Raw genomic sequence first — 18018 nt, 5'->3', positions numbered from 1 at the left:
GGAGCTAACAAAGTGTGCAAGCTCCAGCGATCCATTTATGGACTGGTGCAAGCCTCTCGGAGTTGGAATAAACGCTTTGATAGTGTGATCAAAGCATTTGGTTTTATACAGACTTTTGGAGAAGCCTGTATTTACAAGAAAGTGAGTGGGAGCTCTGTAGCATTTCTGATATTATATGTGGATGACATATTACTGATTGGAAATGATATAGAATTTCTGGATAGCATAAAGGGATACTTGAATAAGAGTTTTTCAATGAAAGACCTCGGTGAAGCTGCTTACATATTAGGCATAAAGATCTATAGAGATAGATCAAGACGTTTAATTGGACTTTCACAAAGCACATACCTTGACAAGATTTTGAAGAAGTTCAAAATGGATCAAGCAAAGAAAGGGTTCTTGCCTGTGTTACAAGGTGTGAAGTTGAGTCGGACTCAATGCCCGACCACTGCAGAAGATAGAGAGAAGATGAAAGATGTTCCCTATGCTTCAGCCATAGGCTCTATCATGTATGCAATGCTGTGTACCAGACCTGATGTGTGCCTTGCTATAAGTCTAGCAGGGAGGTACCAAAGTAATCCAGGAGTGGATCACTGGACAGCGGTCAAGAACATCCTGAAGTACCTGAAAAGGACTAAGGATATGTTTCTCGTATATGGAGGTGACAAAGAGCTCATCGTAAACGGTTACGTTGATGCAAGCTTTGACACTGATCCGGACGATTCTAAATCGCAAACCGGATACGTGTTTACATTAAACGGTGGAGCTGTCAGTTGGTGCAGTTCTAAACAGAGCGTCGTGGCGGGATCTACGTGTGAAGCGGAATACATAGCTGCTTCGGAAGCAGCGAATGAAGGAGTCTGGATGAAGGAGTTCATATCCGATCTAGGTGTCATACCTAGTGCATCGGGTCCAATGAAAATCTTTTGTGACAATACTGGTGCAATTGCCTTGGCGAAGGAATCCAGATTTCACAAGAGAACCAAGCACATCAAGAGACGCTTCAATTCCATCCGGGATCTAGTCCAGGTGGGAGACATAGAGATTTGCAAGATACATACGGATCTGAATGTTGCAGACCCGTTGACTAAGCCTCTTCCACGAGCAAAACATGATCAGCACCAAGGCTCCATGGGTGTTAGAATCATTACTGTGTAATCTAGATTATTGACTCTAGTGCAAGTGGGAGACTGAAGGAAATATGCCCTAGAGGCAATAATAAAGTTATTATTTATTTCCTTATATCATGATAAAAGTTTATTATTCATGCTAGAATTGTATTAACCGGAAACATAATACATGTGTGAATACATAGACAAACAGAGTGTCACTAGTATGCCTCTACTTGACTAGCTCGTTAATCAAAGATGGTTATGTTTCCTAACCATGGACAAAGAGTTGTTATTTGATTAACGGGATCACATCATTAGTTGAATGATCTGATTGACATGACCCATTCCATTAGCTTAGCACCCGATCGTTTAGTATGTTGCTATTGCTTTCTTCATGACTTATACATGTTCCTATGACTATGAGATTATGCAACTCCCGTTTGCCAGAGGAACACTTTGTGTGCTACCAAACGTCACAACGTAACTGGGTGATTATAAAGGAGCTCTACAGGTGTCTCCAAAGGTACATGTTGGGTTGGCGTATTTCGAGATTAGGATTTGTCACTCCGATTGTCGGAGAGGTATCTCTGGGCCCTCTCGGTAATGCACATCACTTAAGCCTTGCAAGCATTGCAACTAATGAGTTAGTTGCGGGATGATGTATTACAGAACGAGTAAAGAGACTTGCCGGTAACGAGATTGAACTAGGTATAGGATACCGACGATCGAATCTCGGGCAAGTAACATACCGATGACAAAGGGAACAACGTATGTTGTTATGCGGTCTGACCGATAAAAGATCTTCATAGAATATGTAGGAGCCAATATGAGCATCCAGGTTCCGCTATTGGTTATTGACCGGAGACGTGTCTCGGTCATGTCTACATTGCTCTCGAACCCGTAGGGTCCGCACGCTTAAGGTTACGATGACAGTTATATTATGAGTTTATGCATTTTGATGTACCGAAGGTTGTTCGGAGTCCCGGATGTGATCACGGACATGACGAGGAGTCTCGAAATGGTCGAGACATAAAGATTGATATATTGGAAGCCTATGTTTGAATATCGGAAGTGTTCCGGGTGAAATCGGGATTTTACCGGAGTACCGGGAGGTTACCGGAACCCCCGGGAGGTATATGGGCCTTAGTGGGCCTTAGTGGAAGAGAGGAGAGGTGGCCAGAGATGGGCCGCGCGCCCCTCCCCCCCTTGGTCCGAATTGGACAAGGAGAGGGGGCCGGCCCCCCTTCCTCCTCTCTCTCCTCTTCCCCCCCCCCTCCACGAATCCTATTCCAACTAGGAAAGGGGGGAGTCCTACTCCCAGAAGGAGTAGGACTCCTCCTGGCGCGCCACACCTTGGCCGGCCGGCCCCCCTCCCTTGAACCTTTATATACGGAGGCAGGGGCACCCCTAGAGACACAAGTTGATCCACGTGATCATATTCTTAGCCGTGTGCGGTGCCCCCTTCCACCATAGTCCTCGATAATATTGTAGCGGTGCTTAGGCGAAGCCCTGCGACGGTAGTACATCAAGATCGTCACCACGCCGTCGTGCTGACGGAACTCTTCCCCGACACTTTGCTGGATCGGAGTCCGGGGATCGTCATCGAGCTGAACGTGTGCTAGAACTCGGAGGTGCCGTAGTTTCGGTGCTTGATCGGTCGGGCCGTGGAGACGTACGACTACATCAACCAAACGCTTCCGTTGTCGATCTACAAGGGTACGTAGATCATACTCTCCCCTCTCGTTGCTATGCATCACCATGATCTTGCATGCGCGTAGGAAATTTTTTGAAATTACTACGAAACCCAACAGTTGGAACATGGATATTGTTGGGATATCATTACTATTATATCTTGTTTACTTTAATGCACCTATATACTTGGTAAAGGGTGGAAGGCTCGGCCTTATGCCTGGTGTTTTGTTCCACTCTTGCCGCCCTAGTTCCCGTCATACCGGTGTTATGTTCCTTCATTTTGCGTTCCTTACGTAGTTGGGTTATAATGGGAACCCCTTGACAGTTCGCCTTGAATAAAACTCCTCCAGCAAGGCCCAACCTTGGTTTTACCATTTGCCACCTAAGCCTTTTTCCCTTGGGTTCTGCAGACTCAAGGGTCATCTTTATTTTAAACCCCCGGGCCAGTGCTCCTCTGAGTGTTGGTCCAAACTGGGCGATGTCCAGCGCCCCCTGGGCAACCAGGGTTTATGCCAACCCGACGTCTTGCCCATCCGGTGTGCCCTGAGAACGAGATATGTGCAGCTCCTATCGGGATTTGTCGGCACATTCGGGTGGCTTTGCTGGTCTTGTTTTACCATTGTCAAAATGTCTTGTAACCGGGATTCCGAGTCTGATCGGGTCTTCCTGGGAGAAGGAATATCCTTCGTTGACCATGAGAGCTTGTGATGGGCTAAGTTGGGACACCCCTGTAGGGTTTTGAACTTTCGAAAGCCATGCCCGCGGTTATGGGCAGATGGGAATTTGTTAATATCCGATTGTAGAGAACTTGACACTTGACTTAACTAAAATGAATCAACCGCGTGTGTAGCTGTGGTGGTCTCTTCTCGGCGGAGTCCGGGAAGTGAACACGGCTTTGGAGTTATGTTTGTGCGTAAGTAGTTTCAGGATTGTGATCACTTCTAGCTTCACGACCGTTGCTTTGCTTCTCTTCTCGCTCTCATTTGCGTAAGTTAGCCACCATATATGCTAGTGCTTGCTGCAACTCCACCTCACTACCTTTTCCTACCCTTAAGCTTAAATAGTCTTGATCGCGAGGGTGTGAGATTGCTGAGTCCCCGTGACTCACAGTTACTTCCAAAACCAGTTTGCAGGTGCCGATGAAACCAGTGCAGATGACGCAACCGAGCTCAAGTGGGAGCTCGATGAAGACCTTTTCGTTGTTGTGTTTCATTTCCTTTTGATCAGTAGTGGGGCCCAGTTGGGTCGATCGGGGATCTAGCAATTGGGGTTATCTTTTCTTTATTTTGGTTCCGTAGTCGGACCTTGATTGTATTCTGAATGTTGTATGATATATTTATGTATTGTTTGAAGTGGCGATTGTAAGCCAACTCTTTATCCCTTTCATATTCAGTACATGGGATGCGTAAAGATTACCCCTCTTGCGGCATGCCTACTATGCGGTTATGCCTCTAAGTCGTGCTCCGACACGTGGGAGATATAGCCGCATCGTAGGTGTTACAAAGGGTAGCCGTTTTTAACACAATACAGCCGCAAGCGCTCATATATGCATGCATACACTCACCCCTATGAACACACACACATATCCTACCCCTATGAGTATCTCCAAGAGACTGAACCGACATATCATCTTAAGATTTTACGGAGTCACCGTAGGCGCCTCGTAGTCAACGGGAACGTCTCCTCCCACGAAATGTACATCGCCGAAAATCCTGAAATAAATCCAAGATAAACACGAGCATCAGGATTTGAACCTCGATGGGCTGGGGATACCACCGTCCTCCTAACCATCCAACCACAAGACCGTTGAAAGGTGCTCCTCGCGTTGTCTTCATCTTGCACCCTCTCTGCCAGGCGCAGCTAACCCTCCATCCACGCACGAGCGGAGAGCAAATTGCCTCGCACAGCTTGCGTTTGGCAGGTTGCAGCATAACGGCCATCTGGTCGCCGTCGCAAGCACATATTGTCGTGTCTCGTATCCTCGTACTCGTATTGATGTGTCAGTGTCGTCGTATCGGTGCTTCATAGATGAAGATATAGATTGATGTTCCTTTCGGTCAAGTAGCGAAGCAGATGCTCATCCAATGCGCCCCGCCCATCCTCTGAAAAGAGTCCCTACGATGCTGGACACAGGTGAGTGATTAATGCTACAGCTTGACATGTCCAAACACACGAGTTGGATGGGCGCGCTGGTGCCTCAACTCATCTAGTCTGGGACGAGGCAGTGTGCCTTCCTGCTCCACCAGCTGAGCTGGGTGTTTGCGGTGCGTCATGATGACGAGCGTCGGCTCATGCTCGGCTCGGCTCCTCACAATGACCTCTCCACGAGTAGCCCTCTACTAGCAGCATGGACGCTCTTGTGCGGCTCAGCGGATGCGCTGTTGAGAGTCAAATTCTTCGGCTGGCCGCTCGTGCTCGCCCGCATCAACACGGGAGATCCCGCTACGGAAGACGATCATCGAGGCAGGCTGCCGCCTCTGTCCCTCGACCCCCAAGCCGGTGGACCACTTTGTCTTGGGTTGCCTGTTTGCCAGCGTGATTGTGGGGTCAGACTTCTGTTCACGATCGGCATCTCTTTTGATATCTCATTGATGGAAGCATCGGAGTGCCGTGGTCTGTCTCATTGATGGAAGCACCGAAATGCGGTGGTCTGTCTCATTGCCGTGGTCTTTAAAGGGCGTGCCCCCTCCCTCTCCGATGCCCTCAGTGTCGTAGCGAGGATGCGTGTTGTGGCGTGGGAGGCTGCCGACGGATCAGCGTTGCCATGTACTCCCTCCGTTCCGAATTACTTGTCTTAGATTTGTCTAGATATGGATGTATCTAGACTTATTTTAGTGCTAGATACCTCTATATCTAGACAAATGTAAAACAAGTAATTTAGAACGGAGGGAGTAGACAGTTTGCCTTCGTGCCTTGGCTGCTCCTCCGTCGCAGGGGGTTTGGGGTGACTGTTGGTGCTCTCTCTGCTGCCCCTGTGATGCAATCTGATGTCGAAGAGAAAAATTGCACAGAAAAATCGACTCGCGGTCATAGGACAAAGACATTAATAGAGATGGCAGTGATGCATCCATAATCTCAATTTTAAAACAAAAATTAGAAAAATATCAATTTTGAACAAAATCTGAATTTGTTAATGTTACAAATGTATCCCAAACACAACTCTATCTGTAGTCTAAACTATTACTAGTTGCCATAGGTTTTCAACACGGCGGACTAAAAGTTGGCAGCAGAGATTTTGCAAGAGAAGACAATTTACAGACTTAGACTAACACATCCGTGTTAGTCCATTGACTAGCGTTCAGAGTTGTAACCGTCTCCTAGGAGGCTTGTAACCGATGTCCATTGACTAGTGTTCAGAGTTGTAACCGCTTCCTAGGAGGCTTGTAAATGTTTAAATGTAAGCAACACATTTGTTTTCAAAACGGAACACTGTTTGATCACATAAAAAGAAAATAACACAAGTAAAAATAGAGGCAAATAGCGACATAAAACAAGGTTGACGTTGGTAATCCATGATAAAATATAGTGATGGCCAAAATAGGCTGCGTGATATGTGAAACAGGATCAAGGTCAGCGCATAAACATTGAAATAGCAAGTTCTAAAATATGGAATTCTCGGATTCTGCATGTGCCCTTAACAATATTAGTGATACAGTGAAAAAACAAGGTGAGTGCATATGAGTGTCTACCTTCTTTATTGGCACTCTCAGGTCCATTAGCTTTGGTCAAGACATCTGTAGGATTCGTCATTGATTCAGATGATCCATTAATCTGCATAAAAAGTAGGAACTGTCAGTTCACTAAACAAACAAGTTCAAGAGACGTCGAACTGAAAACTGCAAATACATGAGCATACTCATGGCACGGGGAGAAGTAAGCAATATCCTCTGCATAGAAAAACTGCATAATATCTTCCATAGAAATTGCTACAATGACTCAATGAGGGCTACTCCATAAGACCATAAGACCATAACACCATTAGATTTATGACAATGTTTGATATAAGTTCTATACTACACATTGCTCAATGACCAGCATTTACTCTTGTAAGAGGATTTGAGTTCAAAATGTCTTCCTCCGTTAATCTCAACTGTTGCTATATCTAATGCAAAACTGAAAGCGTCCTAGAGAAACTACAACAAACACTTCACAGAAGACGATAATTTTGGCAATTTCAAGTTCAGTCATTAGCTAGCTTACACTTTGAACAAATCTATATAAAAGCTGCATATTTACAGTTTTCATATCAAGAAGAGGAATGTCAAAATCCTTCAAATAGAGTAAGTACGCAAAAATGATAAGTGACATGTTTTGATGTTGTAACTGATGGCTGCTTTATCAGGTCAGCTAGTTTCGAAATAACAAATTAAACTCAAGCTAATGGTCTACAGTGGTCTTTCAACAATCAATACTTAAGGCCACAGAACATACAATATGAAATAGAAACAGAAAAGAAAATGAAGAAAAAAAAAAGTTAGACAAGTACCTTTGACGTGACACTTGACTGTCCTGGTATACCAAAATTGTCATCATCGTCGTCATCGTCATCGTCTTCGATCCGTTTAACATAATCTTTCGAGTTATGCAATAACCAACAGTATGACAGGGTTAGAAAAAAAAATTCAAATACAAGTTTGCACGTGCAGGTACATATGAAAGTTGACATAGAGGATTACTCTGAAAGTGATTGATTTGATGAGTTCTTCGTCTTCTTCATCTAGTTCTGCTACTGTTTTTTCCTCCTGTAACCACACACAAAATGGCCATTATTAGAGAAAATATTTTAATAAAATGATACCACAGGACCACCATGCCATAAGCAAAATAACCTACATATTACCCAATGTGAAACGCTACACGTGAAACTTTTATCAATTATACAGAAAACAAAGTTTGTGAGATCTTGCCTTTTGATGAGCGGAATGCTTCAAAATTTCAAGCATCTGGTCAACGGAGACTCCAGCATGTCTAGACTGGTAAACAGCACAATAAAAGGATGTCAGTAGTCAGTAAAGTCAAAATTTCATGTGCATGTACAAGTACAGGTTAACTGAACTTAAGAGATTGGCAAGATGCCCAGATCATACCTTCATCGACCGCATCTCTTCTAAAGCAGCAAGTATGTCCATGTCTTGCTTTGAATCCATTGCTCTGTTCTCCAGTGCTCTCATTGCATCGCCCATCTCCTCTGCTTCTCGCTTCCTCTTCTCTTTATCCACAACCTGAACAATGGAAATAAATCCCCATGATTTAATTGAAGCTCAAGCTGGTCGAAAGATAAAAGCTGTGCTCAGAATTTTCCATATATCACTCACCTCATCCTCTTCACGCCAAGGTTCAAAATTACGACTAGCCCCAGATTCCACCGTGTAGTCTGAATTCTGGGGGTCTGTTTTGAAGGTAATCTCAGCTGAGCACCTAGTACACTTGAAGTAAAATCTAAAAATTTGTATGCCCAAGTATGTCTGCACATAGAAGAAAAATAATCACATTAGCATGGATTTCAATTGTATCAATATCAATAAAGAAAATATGCATCGTCAATATGGATATAGAATTCAAGAATTCCATGCCATGGATAACATCATAGAAGATAATGATCCCCCTATAGTGATGAAACCCAGATTCCAGTAATGGTTGTAAATTCGACTCGACACTCTTGGAATAACAGTTAAACTGCATTACAGCAATAATATAGTGCAGGGCACTTCAAGATGAAATGTGAGTTATTAACTTTGAATGTGCCCATGAACTTTGTGCTGCATGCCGATGAAGATTATTAAAAATGAAGGCAGACAATTTGATTTGAGTAGTTTGTTTCACTAGCAATAGCTCTACAACTCGGATCACTGAATTATAGCTGTTTGGTTCTGCACAGACTGGAACAAGCATCAACGGGCAAACAGTACGTTAAAATTGATAGTACCGTTCACAAATTGGAGCGTCAATCGACTCAATTTGTGCAATTCGAGCCCACCACGACGCTAGGGTTAAATAACTAAGCCTAGGTATCACGACAAACGGACGGGCGGGGGCGCGTGCGTACCTCGCCGATGCAGTCCTCCTTGCGCGAGTTGAATTTGGTGCCCTTGTAGATGTAGGTGCCGCAGGTGCCACACCGGATGCTCATGGGATGCATCATGCGCACCTTGATCTGCTGGTTCTTAGGCTGCTTCCGCCGCGGGATCTTCGCCGGGTCGAAGTCCGGCGGGTAGTACTTGTTCAGCACCTTCCGCTCACCCATCGCGCCGCCGCCGGAAAGCTAGCCGGAGCAGTAGGTTGGACACGCCGGAGAGGAGCGAGGAGCGGGTCGGTCGTTTCGGGGGCGGCGGGTCGCAAAGGCGGCGAGTTTGGGTTGCGCCCGTTTCGTCGTGATGACAACCAAGGATATTATCAACGTATAAATTTCTTAAAAAAAAAGATCAACGTATAAATATTTATTTATTTTAGAGCTGAAATAATACTAGCAAAACGCAAATGGAATAAAGAAAAATCATAATCTTCAATGGCCCTGACCACAGTTTGTTGCATCACCGAGATACAATATCACTATCATTTTTGTTAAGAAAAAAATCATGAACATTTTTTTATACTCTTGAACATATCTGAAATCGTGAACAATTTTCAAATACACGAATATTTTTACAGATTTTCTTTTTTTCTAAAATCATGAATATTTTGAATTAATAAAAATTTATAATATTTGCAAACATTTTATTAAAATTGTGAACATTTTTAAATCATTTTTCTTGAATAGGGGAATATTTCAAGAATCAACGAACATTTTTTTAAAAGAAATTTGTGCAACAATATTTGAAATGCATGAATATTTTTAAATTTAACAAATATTTTTTGAAATGCATGATCATTTTTTGAATCAGCGAACATTTTATGAATCAATAAACTATTTTGTAAGTCACGAACAGTTTTTGAATTTTTAGGATATTTTGCAATCCATGGATATCTTTTAATACACGAACTTTTTAAAAAATCTGGAACATTTATTGATTTCACAAAAAAAAATTAAAATTGAGAACATTTTTTGAATATGCGACCATTTTTGAAAAATCGTGAACATTTTCTAAATACACAAAAAAATATGAATTATTAAAATTTTATTCGAAAATTCTCGTTTAAAAAAACGGAACTTTTTTGAAGCTCCATATTATTTAAATAAAATAACGAAGACTGAAAAGGAAAACGAAATTTAAAAATAGACCGTCCGGACACAGGCCGGCCCAAACAAACGCGTTGTGTCTTTTCCCAGCGTGCAGAGCGTAGTATAGAAGGTTCCTTCATGGGCAGGCCCAGACGGGAATTACTCTGTGTGAAACGTTTTTTTATTACTTATAGATTATAGATGTCATCAGTGGGTAATATTTTGTAACTTTGAGAGCAATTTCATTTACATACCGCCAGAAGCAATAACTCATTTATTATTAGGCATATATATAGATATATGTTTATTCTCTGGTGGCAAGCACCCATATCTTTGAGTGTAAGAAAAACGTGTTTGGTATTACACGGAGACACGCAACCTTAAAGCACTCAGGGCGTGGCTCGCTAAAAACAACATATGAATCGGCCGTTTTCAACGGGTCAGACCGGGTCAAACACAGAATGAAGGCATGACGCATGCGGCAGTGAAAACTAAATCAACACGAAGATAGCTGGAGACGAAAATCAGCCAACGTGGGATGACGCAATCTAGCATCAACACCCCGCCCTCACCCACATGCACACCACCGTTCAAAAAAAATATCGTATATCGGGTTCGTATCGGTTTGGCTTGAACATATTGAATGTCAGATATCGGATGATATACCGGACAATATGTAAATATATCGAAGGGAATATAATTACATTTTTTCCCAATATTCTTGTTCACAAATGTCTTTTTAGTAGAAACAAAATGTATGGTATCAACATTCTAGTGTAACAAATTTAAATTCCTAGTTTATGAATTTATTAATTAATAAACTACTTAAGATAGATTCACAAAATCATCACTCTAAGATTAAGAGCAATACGTTATATATGTGTTCTACGAAACATTATCCATGACTTTAATAATACGATGAAGTTGTAAATATGTAATATTTTTACCACTTCTTCCTAATAAATAATTGTGTTCATACTGGTCTATATCAGCAGGCACATCGGGTCAGATATTGGTCATCTCGGATGATATGTGTGAAAATAATATTTACAAAATGATACGTTATATTTATATCCGTAGAGCCACAAAACTGATATATCGGCCTATAAATCGGTCATATCGATCTAGATTTAAAAGCTTGGTCATATGTAGTTTCAATGCATGATATAACCTCTAGATACTTATGGGAATAGTTGTTATCGATTTTGTTAAGTTTTGTCCACTTTCTATTAGTTGTCTAAAAAAATTCAGAAAAAGAAAGATGCTTAGGAAGGTGTTTTCGGGAGGCTCTTCAAGCCAGAGCGCGGCAAGACCCGCATACCATGAGCCCGGGGAAGGCTCTCTGCGGGCAGCCAATGTGAAAGCTTGTCAATGGCCATGTGAGACTGTCATGGTTGATGGCGGCATCAAGGAAGAGTTCGACATATTCATTGAAAATGTCCGGTTAACCGATTTTCTCGCAGATAAGTGTGCCCAATACCATCATCTCACTATTTTTGTGCGACATTTCAAGTATGTGCCTCATCGTATCGTATCTTGTGTTGTTTTCAACCTTTGTGATAGACCATTTAGTATGACTCTTCGTGATGTTTGCTTCAAAATCCCTTCCGGGGTACATGTGAGGAGTCCCGTAAGGCTAATTATGAAGAATTTATTAGGAGCATTTGTCATGGAGAAACTAGAGGAGTAACTCGGGGTAGGGTTGAAAGCATACATTTTCCTGCTATTCATTACTTTGTATTATTCATAGAAAGATGTTTAACCGGTAAACATGACCTCGGTACCACTTATGCTCCTGATTTAAGCATCCTTAAATGCACCGTGCTTGTTGATAATTTTTTTAATTTGGGGCAATATTTACACGGTGTTTGAGTAGAAATGCTTTGGATGGTGATTTCTATGGAGGAATTGTGACGCCCCCGATTCAATCGTACACTAATCATGCACGCAAATGTGTACGATCAAGATCAGGGACTCACGGGAAGATATCACAACACAACTCTACAAATAAAATAAGTCATACAAGCATCATAATACAAGCCAGGGGCCTCGAGGGCTCGAATACAAGTGCTCGATCATAGACGAGTCAGCGGAAGCAACAATATCTGAGTACAGTCATAAGTTAAACAAGTTTGCCTTAAGAAGGCTAGCACAAACTGGGATACAGATCGAAAGAGGCGCATGCCTCCTGCCTGGGATCCTCCTAAACTACTCCTGGTCGTCGTCAGCGGGCTGCACGTAGTAGTAGGCACCTCCAGTGTGGTAGGGGTCGTCGTCGACGGTGGCGTCTGGCTCCAGGGCTCCAGCATCTGGTTGCGACAACCAGAAAGAAAGGAAAGGGGAAAAAAAGGGGGGGAGAAAGCAACCGTGAGTACTCATCCAAAGTACTCGCAAGCAAGGAGCTACACTACATATGCATGGGTATATGTGTAAAGGGCCATATCAGTGGACTGAACTGCAGAATGCCAGAATAAGAGGGGGATAGCTAGTCCTATCGAAGACTACGCTTCTGGTCACCTTCGTCTTGCAACAGGCAGAAGAGGGTAGGTCGAAGTCCTCCAAGTAGCATCGCATAGCATATCCTACCCGGCGATCCTCCCCTCGTATCCCTGAGGGAGAGCGACCACCGGTTGTATCTGGCACTTGGAAGGGTGTGTTTTATTAAGTATCCGGTTCTAGTTGTCATAAGGTCAAGGTACAACTCCAAGTCGTCCTGTTACCGAAGATCACGGCTATTCGAATAGATTAACTTCCCTGCAGGGGTGCACCACATAACCCAACACGCTTGATCCCATTTGGCCGGACACACTTTCCTGGGTCATGCCCGGCCTCGGAAGATCAACACGTCGCAGCCCCACCTAGGCACAACAGAGAGGCCAGCACGCCGGTCTAAACCTAAGCGCACAGGGGTCTGGGCCCATCGCCCATAGCACACCTGCATGTTGCGAGGGCGGCCGAAAGCAGACCTAGCCTAGTGGCGTTCCAGTCCAATTCGGCGCGCGCCGCTCCGTCGCTGACGTCTGAAGTGCTTCGGCTGATACCACGACGTCGGGATACCCATAACTACTCCCACGTAGATGGTTAGTGCGTATAGGCTCGTAGCCAACTCAGATCAAATACCAAGATCTCGTTAAGCGTGTTAAGTGTCCGCGAACGCCGAACAGGGCCAGGCCCACCTCTCTCCTAGGCGGTCTCAACCTGCCCTGTCGCTCCGCCACAAAGATCCACACAGAGGGCCGTCGGGACAAAGGTCCTTTCAGCCCCCAATCCGTGAATCACTCGCGGGTACTCTTCGAGCTGACCCGACTTTAGTCACCATCTGTATAGTATGTATGTATGTATAGTATATACCCGTGATCACCTCCCGAGTGATCACGGCCCAATAGTATAGCAAGGCAGACTAACAAGAACGTAGGGCCAATGATGATAAACTAGCATCCTATACTAAGCATTTAGGATTGCAGGTAGGGTATCAACGACTGTAGCAACAATGACAGGCTATGCATCAGAATAGGATTAACGGAAAGCGGTAACATGCTACACTACTCTAATGCAAGCAGTATAGAGTAGAATAGGCGATATCTGGTGATCAAGGGGGGGGGCTTGCCTGGTTGCTCTGGCAAGAGAGAGGGGTCGTCAACTCCGTAGTCGAACTGGGCAGCAGCAGCGTCGGTCTCGTAGTCTACCGGAGAGAAGAGGGGGAAGAAACAATGAATACCAAGTAAACAGATGCATATCGATGCATGACATGTCAAGAAGCGATGCTAGGCGTGCCCTAATGTGGTATGAGGTGTTACTGGTTAAGGGGGGAATCATCCGGGAAAGTATTCCCGGTATTTCGTGTTTTCGGACAGATGAACCGGAGGGGAAAAGTTGCGAGTTCGATAGGTTAGGGGTGTGTGGCGGACGAACGGACTGCGCACCCGAAAGCGTCTCGTCGTTCTGAGCAACTTTCATGTTGAAAATATTTTAATCCGAGTTACGGATTAAAAGATATGATTTTTAAAAGATTTTAACAATTTTGGAATTTATTTATTTATTTAATTAATTCGAAAAAATGTATTTATGACGTCAGCATGATGTCATGCTGACGTCAGCAGTCAACAGGGGTTGACTGAGTCAACCCTGACATGTGGGTCCAGTGGGACCCACCTGTCATTCTCTATTTAAATTAATTAGGGTTTAGGTTAATCTAATTACAGTTTAATTAAACTAATTAGTTAATTAGGTTAATCTAATTATGATTAATTAACTTAATTAATTCCTTAATTAATTAATTAATTTAATTATTATTTATTTATTTAATAAATATTATTTTTTTTAATTCCTTTTTTTTTAAAAGTTCAGGGGCGTGGGCCCCTGTGTTATTGGGCCAAAGGGGCCACAGCGGCTCGGGCTAACGGGTGCTGGGGTGGAGATGGGCGTCGGGCGCCAGCCCGAGCGGGCGCACGCCCAAGGGCGCACGGGGCGACGACAGGCACGACAGCCCGGGGCGGGGCCGACGAGGTCGGGGGAGGACCGGCCCGTACCGGCGAGCGGCGGTGTCGAGCAGGCAAGGGCGGCGGCGGGGCCCGGTAGGCGTGGGCGTTGCCGGAGCGGGATGAGCAGGGAGCGAACGGGGAGGCACGGGGTGCAGCAGTGCGCAACCCAGCGTGGCGGCGACGGCGGCCCTCGGGCGCGGGTGTGCTCGCCGGAGCCGTGGCTCGGTGGTGGCGATAAGGGGCGCGGCCGGCACGGGGCTACCCGAGCGGTGCCGAGGCGAGGAGGAGCTCCGTGTGGGAGGTCCGGCGAGGGAGGGGAGGCCTCCGAGCGGCGGGCCGGCGTGCGCGGCCACGGCGGGGCTCGCGCGGTCGCGGGCGAGGAAGAGAGAGGGAGGGCCGGGGGCGGAACAGCCTGGCGCGGCGGGGGGGGGGGGGGAGAGGCCCCGGCCGAGCGGAGGAGGCGCGAGGGGAGGGGGGTACGCGGGCGCGGCCGGATCCGGCGACGGGAGCAGAGGGGGAGAAGAGAGGGGCGATGCTCACGGCGCGGAGTAGGGGTTCGGGGCAGTGGGCTCGGGGGAGGTCGAGGACGACCGGCGAGGAGGAGGGCGGGGGGGCGTCCGACGGCGACGGGGCGGTGGTCTCCTCCCGATCCAGATCGGGGGAGAGAGAGGGGGGGGGATATTTCGGGGGGGGGGAAGTGGGGGCTGTCGGTGGGTAGTGGGGGGGGGTAGGAGTGGATAAGGGAGAGGAGTGGGGGGGGGGGCCGACCTGGGCCGGCCTGGTTGGCCCGATGGCCAGCTGGGCCGCGGTCCAGCAGGGGGGGGGCTTCCCTCCTTTTGTTTTTTTTTCTTTTTGGTTTTCTGTTTTTCTTTCCTTTTGTATTTTCTTTTATTATTTCTTTTCTGTTTAAATCATTTAATCCATTTAGCCATTTTATAAAAATATGTCTGTTGCACTATAATTACCTTTGTAATATTCGTCAACCACCGAACAATTTTATTTTAAATTTTGAAAACTTTTATTGTTTTCATCAATTTGAATTTTGAATTTGAACGGTTTCGAATTATTGCGAGGATAGCAACAGTAATCGGGATGACGTGCCATGATTAGCGTGGGATTACTGTAGCAAGATTATCCGGGCGTTACAGGAATCTATGACACTTGTGTACCTGCTCATCTTGGTGTACCTATTAGAGACAATGATTCGGAGTTGCCTCTTAGTTGGATTATGAGGCTACCCAACGTCATAAATCTATTGCTTGAGGGAGTCGGGAATATCAGTACAGGCTAACCTTTGATATCAGTGGTGTTGTACCAATTACTTTGTCTGACCCTTCTCTATTTAATTTTCAGGACAAACAGAGGTATTATATATATTTGGAGGAGGCCAGGGCAACGCATGAAGCCGCTCGTTGGAGTGAAGCCGCTCACTAGGCAGTGGTTGCCGCACTGGTAGCTAACCCCGGCTATCATTATGAGTTTTACCGAGATTAACAGTGGCCATAGACCAAGTTAAGCCAAAAGCTTAAGCTTGGGGAGTACGTATTCTCACCGACATTTCATTCATGTATCACACATTCCTTACACCTGTCGGCGTTCACCGTTTTCTTTTTTTATTCGTGCTCGCTTTTATTTGTCTCTTTTGTGTGTTTGAAAAACTTTCAAAAATCCAAAAAATGTTTCTCGCTTCTTTTTATCTTTATCGTTTACTTTTAGTTAGTTCGTGATATTAAAATAAAACCCAAAAATATTTCTCGTTTCTTCTTTTGTGTTTGTTGGGAGACCCTCGGTGTAAACATTTTTCCTTGCTTCTCCTTGTTCTTCTTTCATTTGCTTTTTTTTAGAAAAACTAAAAACTCTAAAATTATTTCAGTGTGTTTCTCTGAATTTCTTTTCTTGATTTGTCATAAGGAAAAGACTTTGTAAGAATTTCCAAATGGCTCATATGTGTTGTAATTGTCGATCTAATGAAAGGCCAAACATTTCCTTGCCATCTCATGTGTATAAAGTGTTTCCAAATTTTAGCTTAGTCCACGACACACTTGCACTATTATAATTTCCACATCATTTGATCATGCAAGTAAAAGTCAATAATGACGATGATTTGATGACGTGATGGTGACGAAGAAAAGCCGGTATGAACTCTAGTTGTTTTTGTTTTTGTAAATATGTTTAACTTAGTAGTCCCAATTCAACCTATTGTGAGTAAACATGTGTGTGATAACAATTAGAGATTATAGTTGCTTATGCCATGCTTAAGTAGTTAGAAGTGTATAATATGGTGTCTTCTGTGTCAACATGCATTAAAATGACTATGATGCGGTATGGTAGGACGGTATCCTCCTCTGAAGAACTCAAGTGACTTGATTTGGCACATGTCAACACATGTAATTCATTTAAATCCAATATTGCCTCTATGATATTTATGTTCAGAGTGTTTTATATCCTCCGCATGCTCGCGTTCAATTTTAATTATTCAAAATGCATGATTATGACTGTTGCCGCTCTCTAGTTGGTCGCTTCCCAATCTACTTGCTAGTCTTCCCCTCTACTAAGCGAAAATACTGCTTGTGCATCCAAATTTCTAAAATAAAGTTTTGCCATAAGAGTGCACCATATCTACCTATATATAGTATTACCCTGTTGTTCCAACTAAATTTGCATGTGCCATCTCTAAGCCTTCAAATAAACATTTGTTTTGTGTGCCCCAAAGCTCATGGAGCGATTGGGGGATCAATATCTTCCATGCTAAGTGTGTTTAACTCGCGATGAGAGTTTATTCGCTCGTCAATCTCGAGGAAGGCTGGTAACGAGATGCCTAGTCCTGCTTTACTTTATAAAAACACTCCCTCCCAGACAGTTGATTGTTTGCAGGCACCTTGGATCCAGCAAGCCATGGTTTGTGTTCGTATGGTGGAGGGGGAGTAAAACTTTTTGCATGGGGATTGCCATTTAACATGTTTAGCATGGAAGATATTGTAATCTCTATTGTAAAGGGAGTAAAACTTTTTGCATGGGGATTGCCATTTAACATGTTTAGCATGGAAGATATTGTAATCTCTATTGTAAACTACGGTCTGAAAAGTACACCACTCAAAATGCAATTCATCTCTGTTTTAAAACGATGAGCTCTGGCACATAAGAAAATCCTTGCTTCCTTCTGCGAAGGTCCTATCTATTTACTTTTATTGTTGTATCCTCACCTTCTCATTCAAACACCAATCCTAAGAGCACTATTGTCATTCTTAGTTTAACACACATTCAGTCTAATTAATGTTGGGTGTGAGCATGAATGAATGTCTTCTACCCTGAATTACAATGTTTATTCTCTGCTTGAACTTCACAGATGCTCTCATTTATGTTTTGTGGTCTAAAAAAGGGCTAGCGAGATACCATTCTATCATATTGGATCATGATTATTTTGACAAAGTGCTAGTATTTGAGATATAGTATTATTGCTCGCTAGTTCATTATGCCATTGACATGAATAGATATGAATTCTAAATGTTATCATATATGTGGTTGGTTCATGATCTTTGCTGAAAACTTGATTACTATTTAAGCTTATATACAG

General features: G+C 44.0%; 1 protein-coding gene across 8 annotated transcripts; it reads right to left on the bottom strand.

Moving 5' to 3' along the window:
* Positions 1–4262: 4262 nt before the first annotated feature.
* LOC123061371 (splicing factor YJU2) lies at positions 4263–9184 on the bottom strand. 8 transcript variants are annotated; one of them, XM_044484450.1, is made up of 8 exons: positions 8851–9184; positions 8120–8269; positions 7892–8026; positions 7712–7777; positions 7481–7546; positions 7291–7386; positions 6494–6575; positions 4263–4516 (listed from the first exon to the last, which is right to left on the bottom strand). In XM_044484450.1, the coding sequence occupies exons 1-8, from the start codon at positions 9046–9048 to the stop codon at positions 4452–4454; spliced, it is 858 nt and encodes a 285-aa protein (XP_044340385.1). In that variant the 5' UTR covers positions 9049–9184; the 3' UTR covers positions 4263–4451. The 8 variants fall into 8 exon arrangements, 5 of the variants coding, with proteins under 5 accessions (XP_044340385.1, XP_044340386.1, XP_044340387.1 ...); XR_006428959.1 differs by having other exon boundaries at positions 4275–4516; positions 7291–7376; XR_006428961.1 differs by lacking the exon at positions 4263–4516 and adding an exon at positions 5854–6233 and having other exon boundaries at positions 7291–7376.
* Between the last annotated feature and the right edge of the window lie 8834 nt (positions 9185–18018).

This window comes from Triticum aestivum, chromosome 3A (genome assembly GCF_018294505.1).
Source record: "Triticum aestivum cultivar Chinese Spring chromosome 3A, IWGSC CS RefSeq v2.1, whole genome shotgun sequence".
Taxonomy (NCBI): Eukaryota; Viridiplantae; Streptophyta; class Magnoliopsida; order Poales; family Poaceae; genus Triticum; species Triticum aestivum.
The sequence above is the reverse complement of the archived record's forward strand: the minus strand, read 5'-3'. Positions and strand labels throughout refer to the sequence as shown.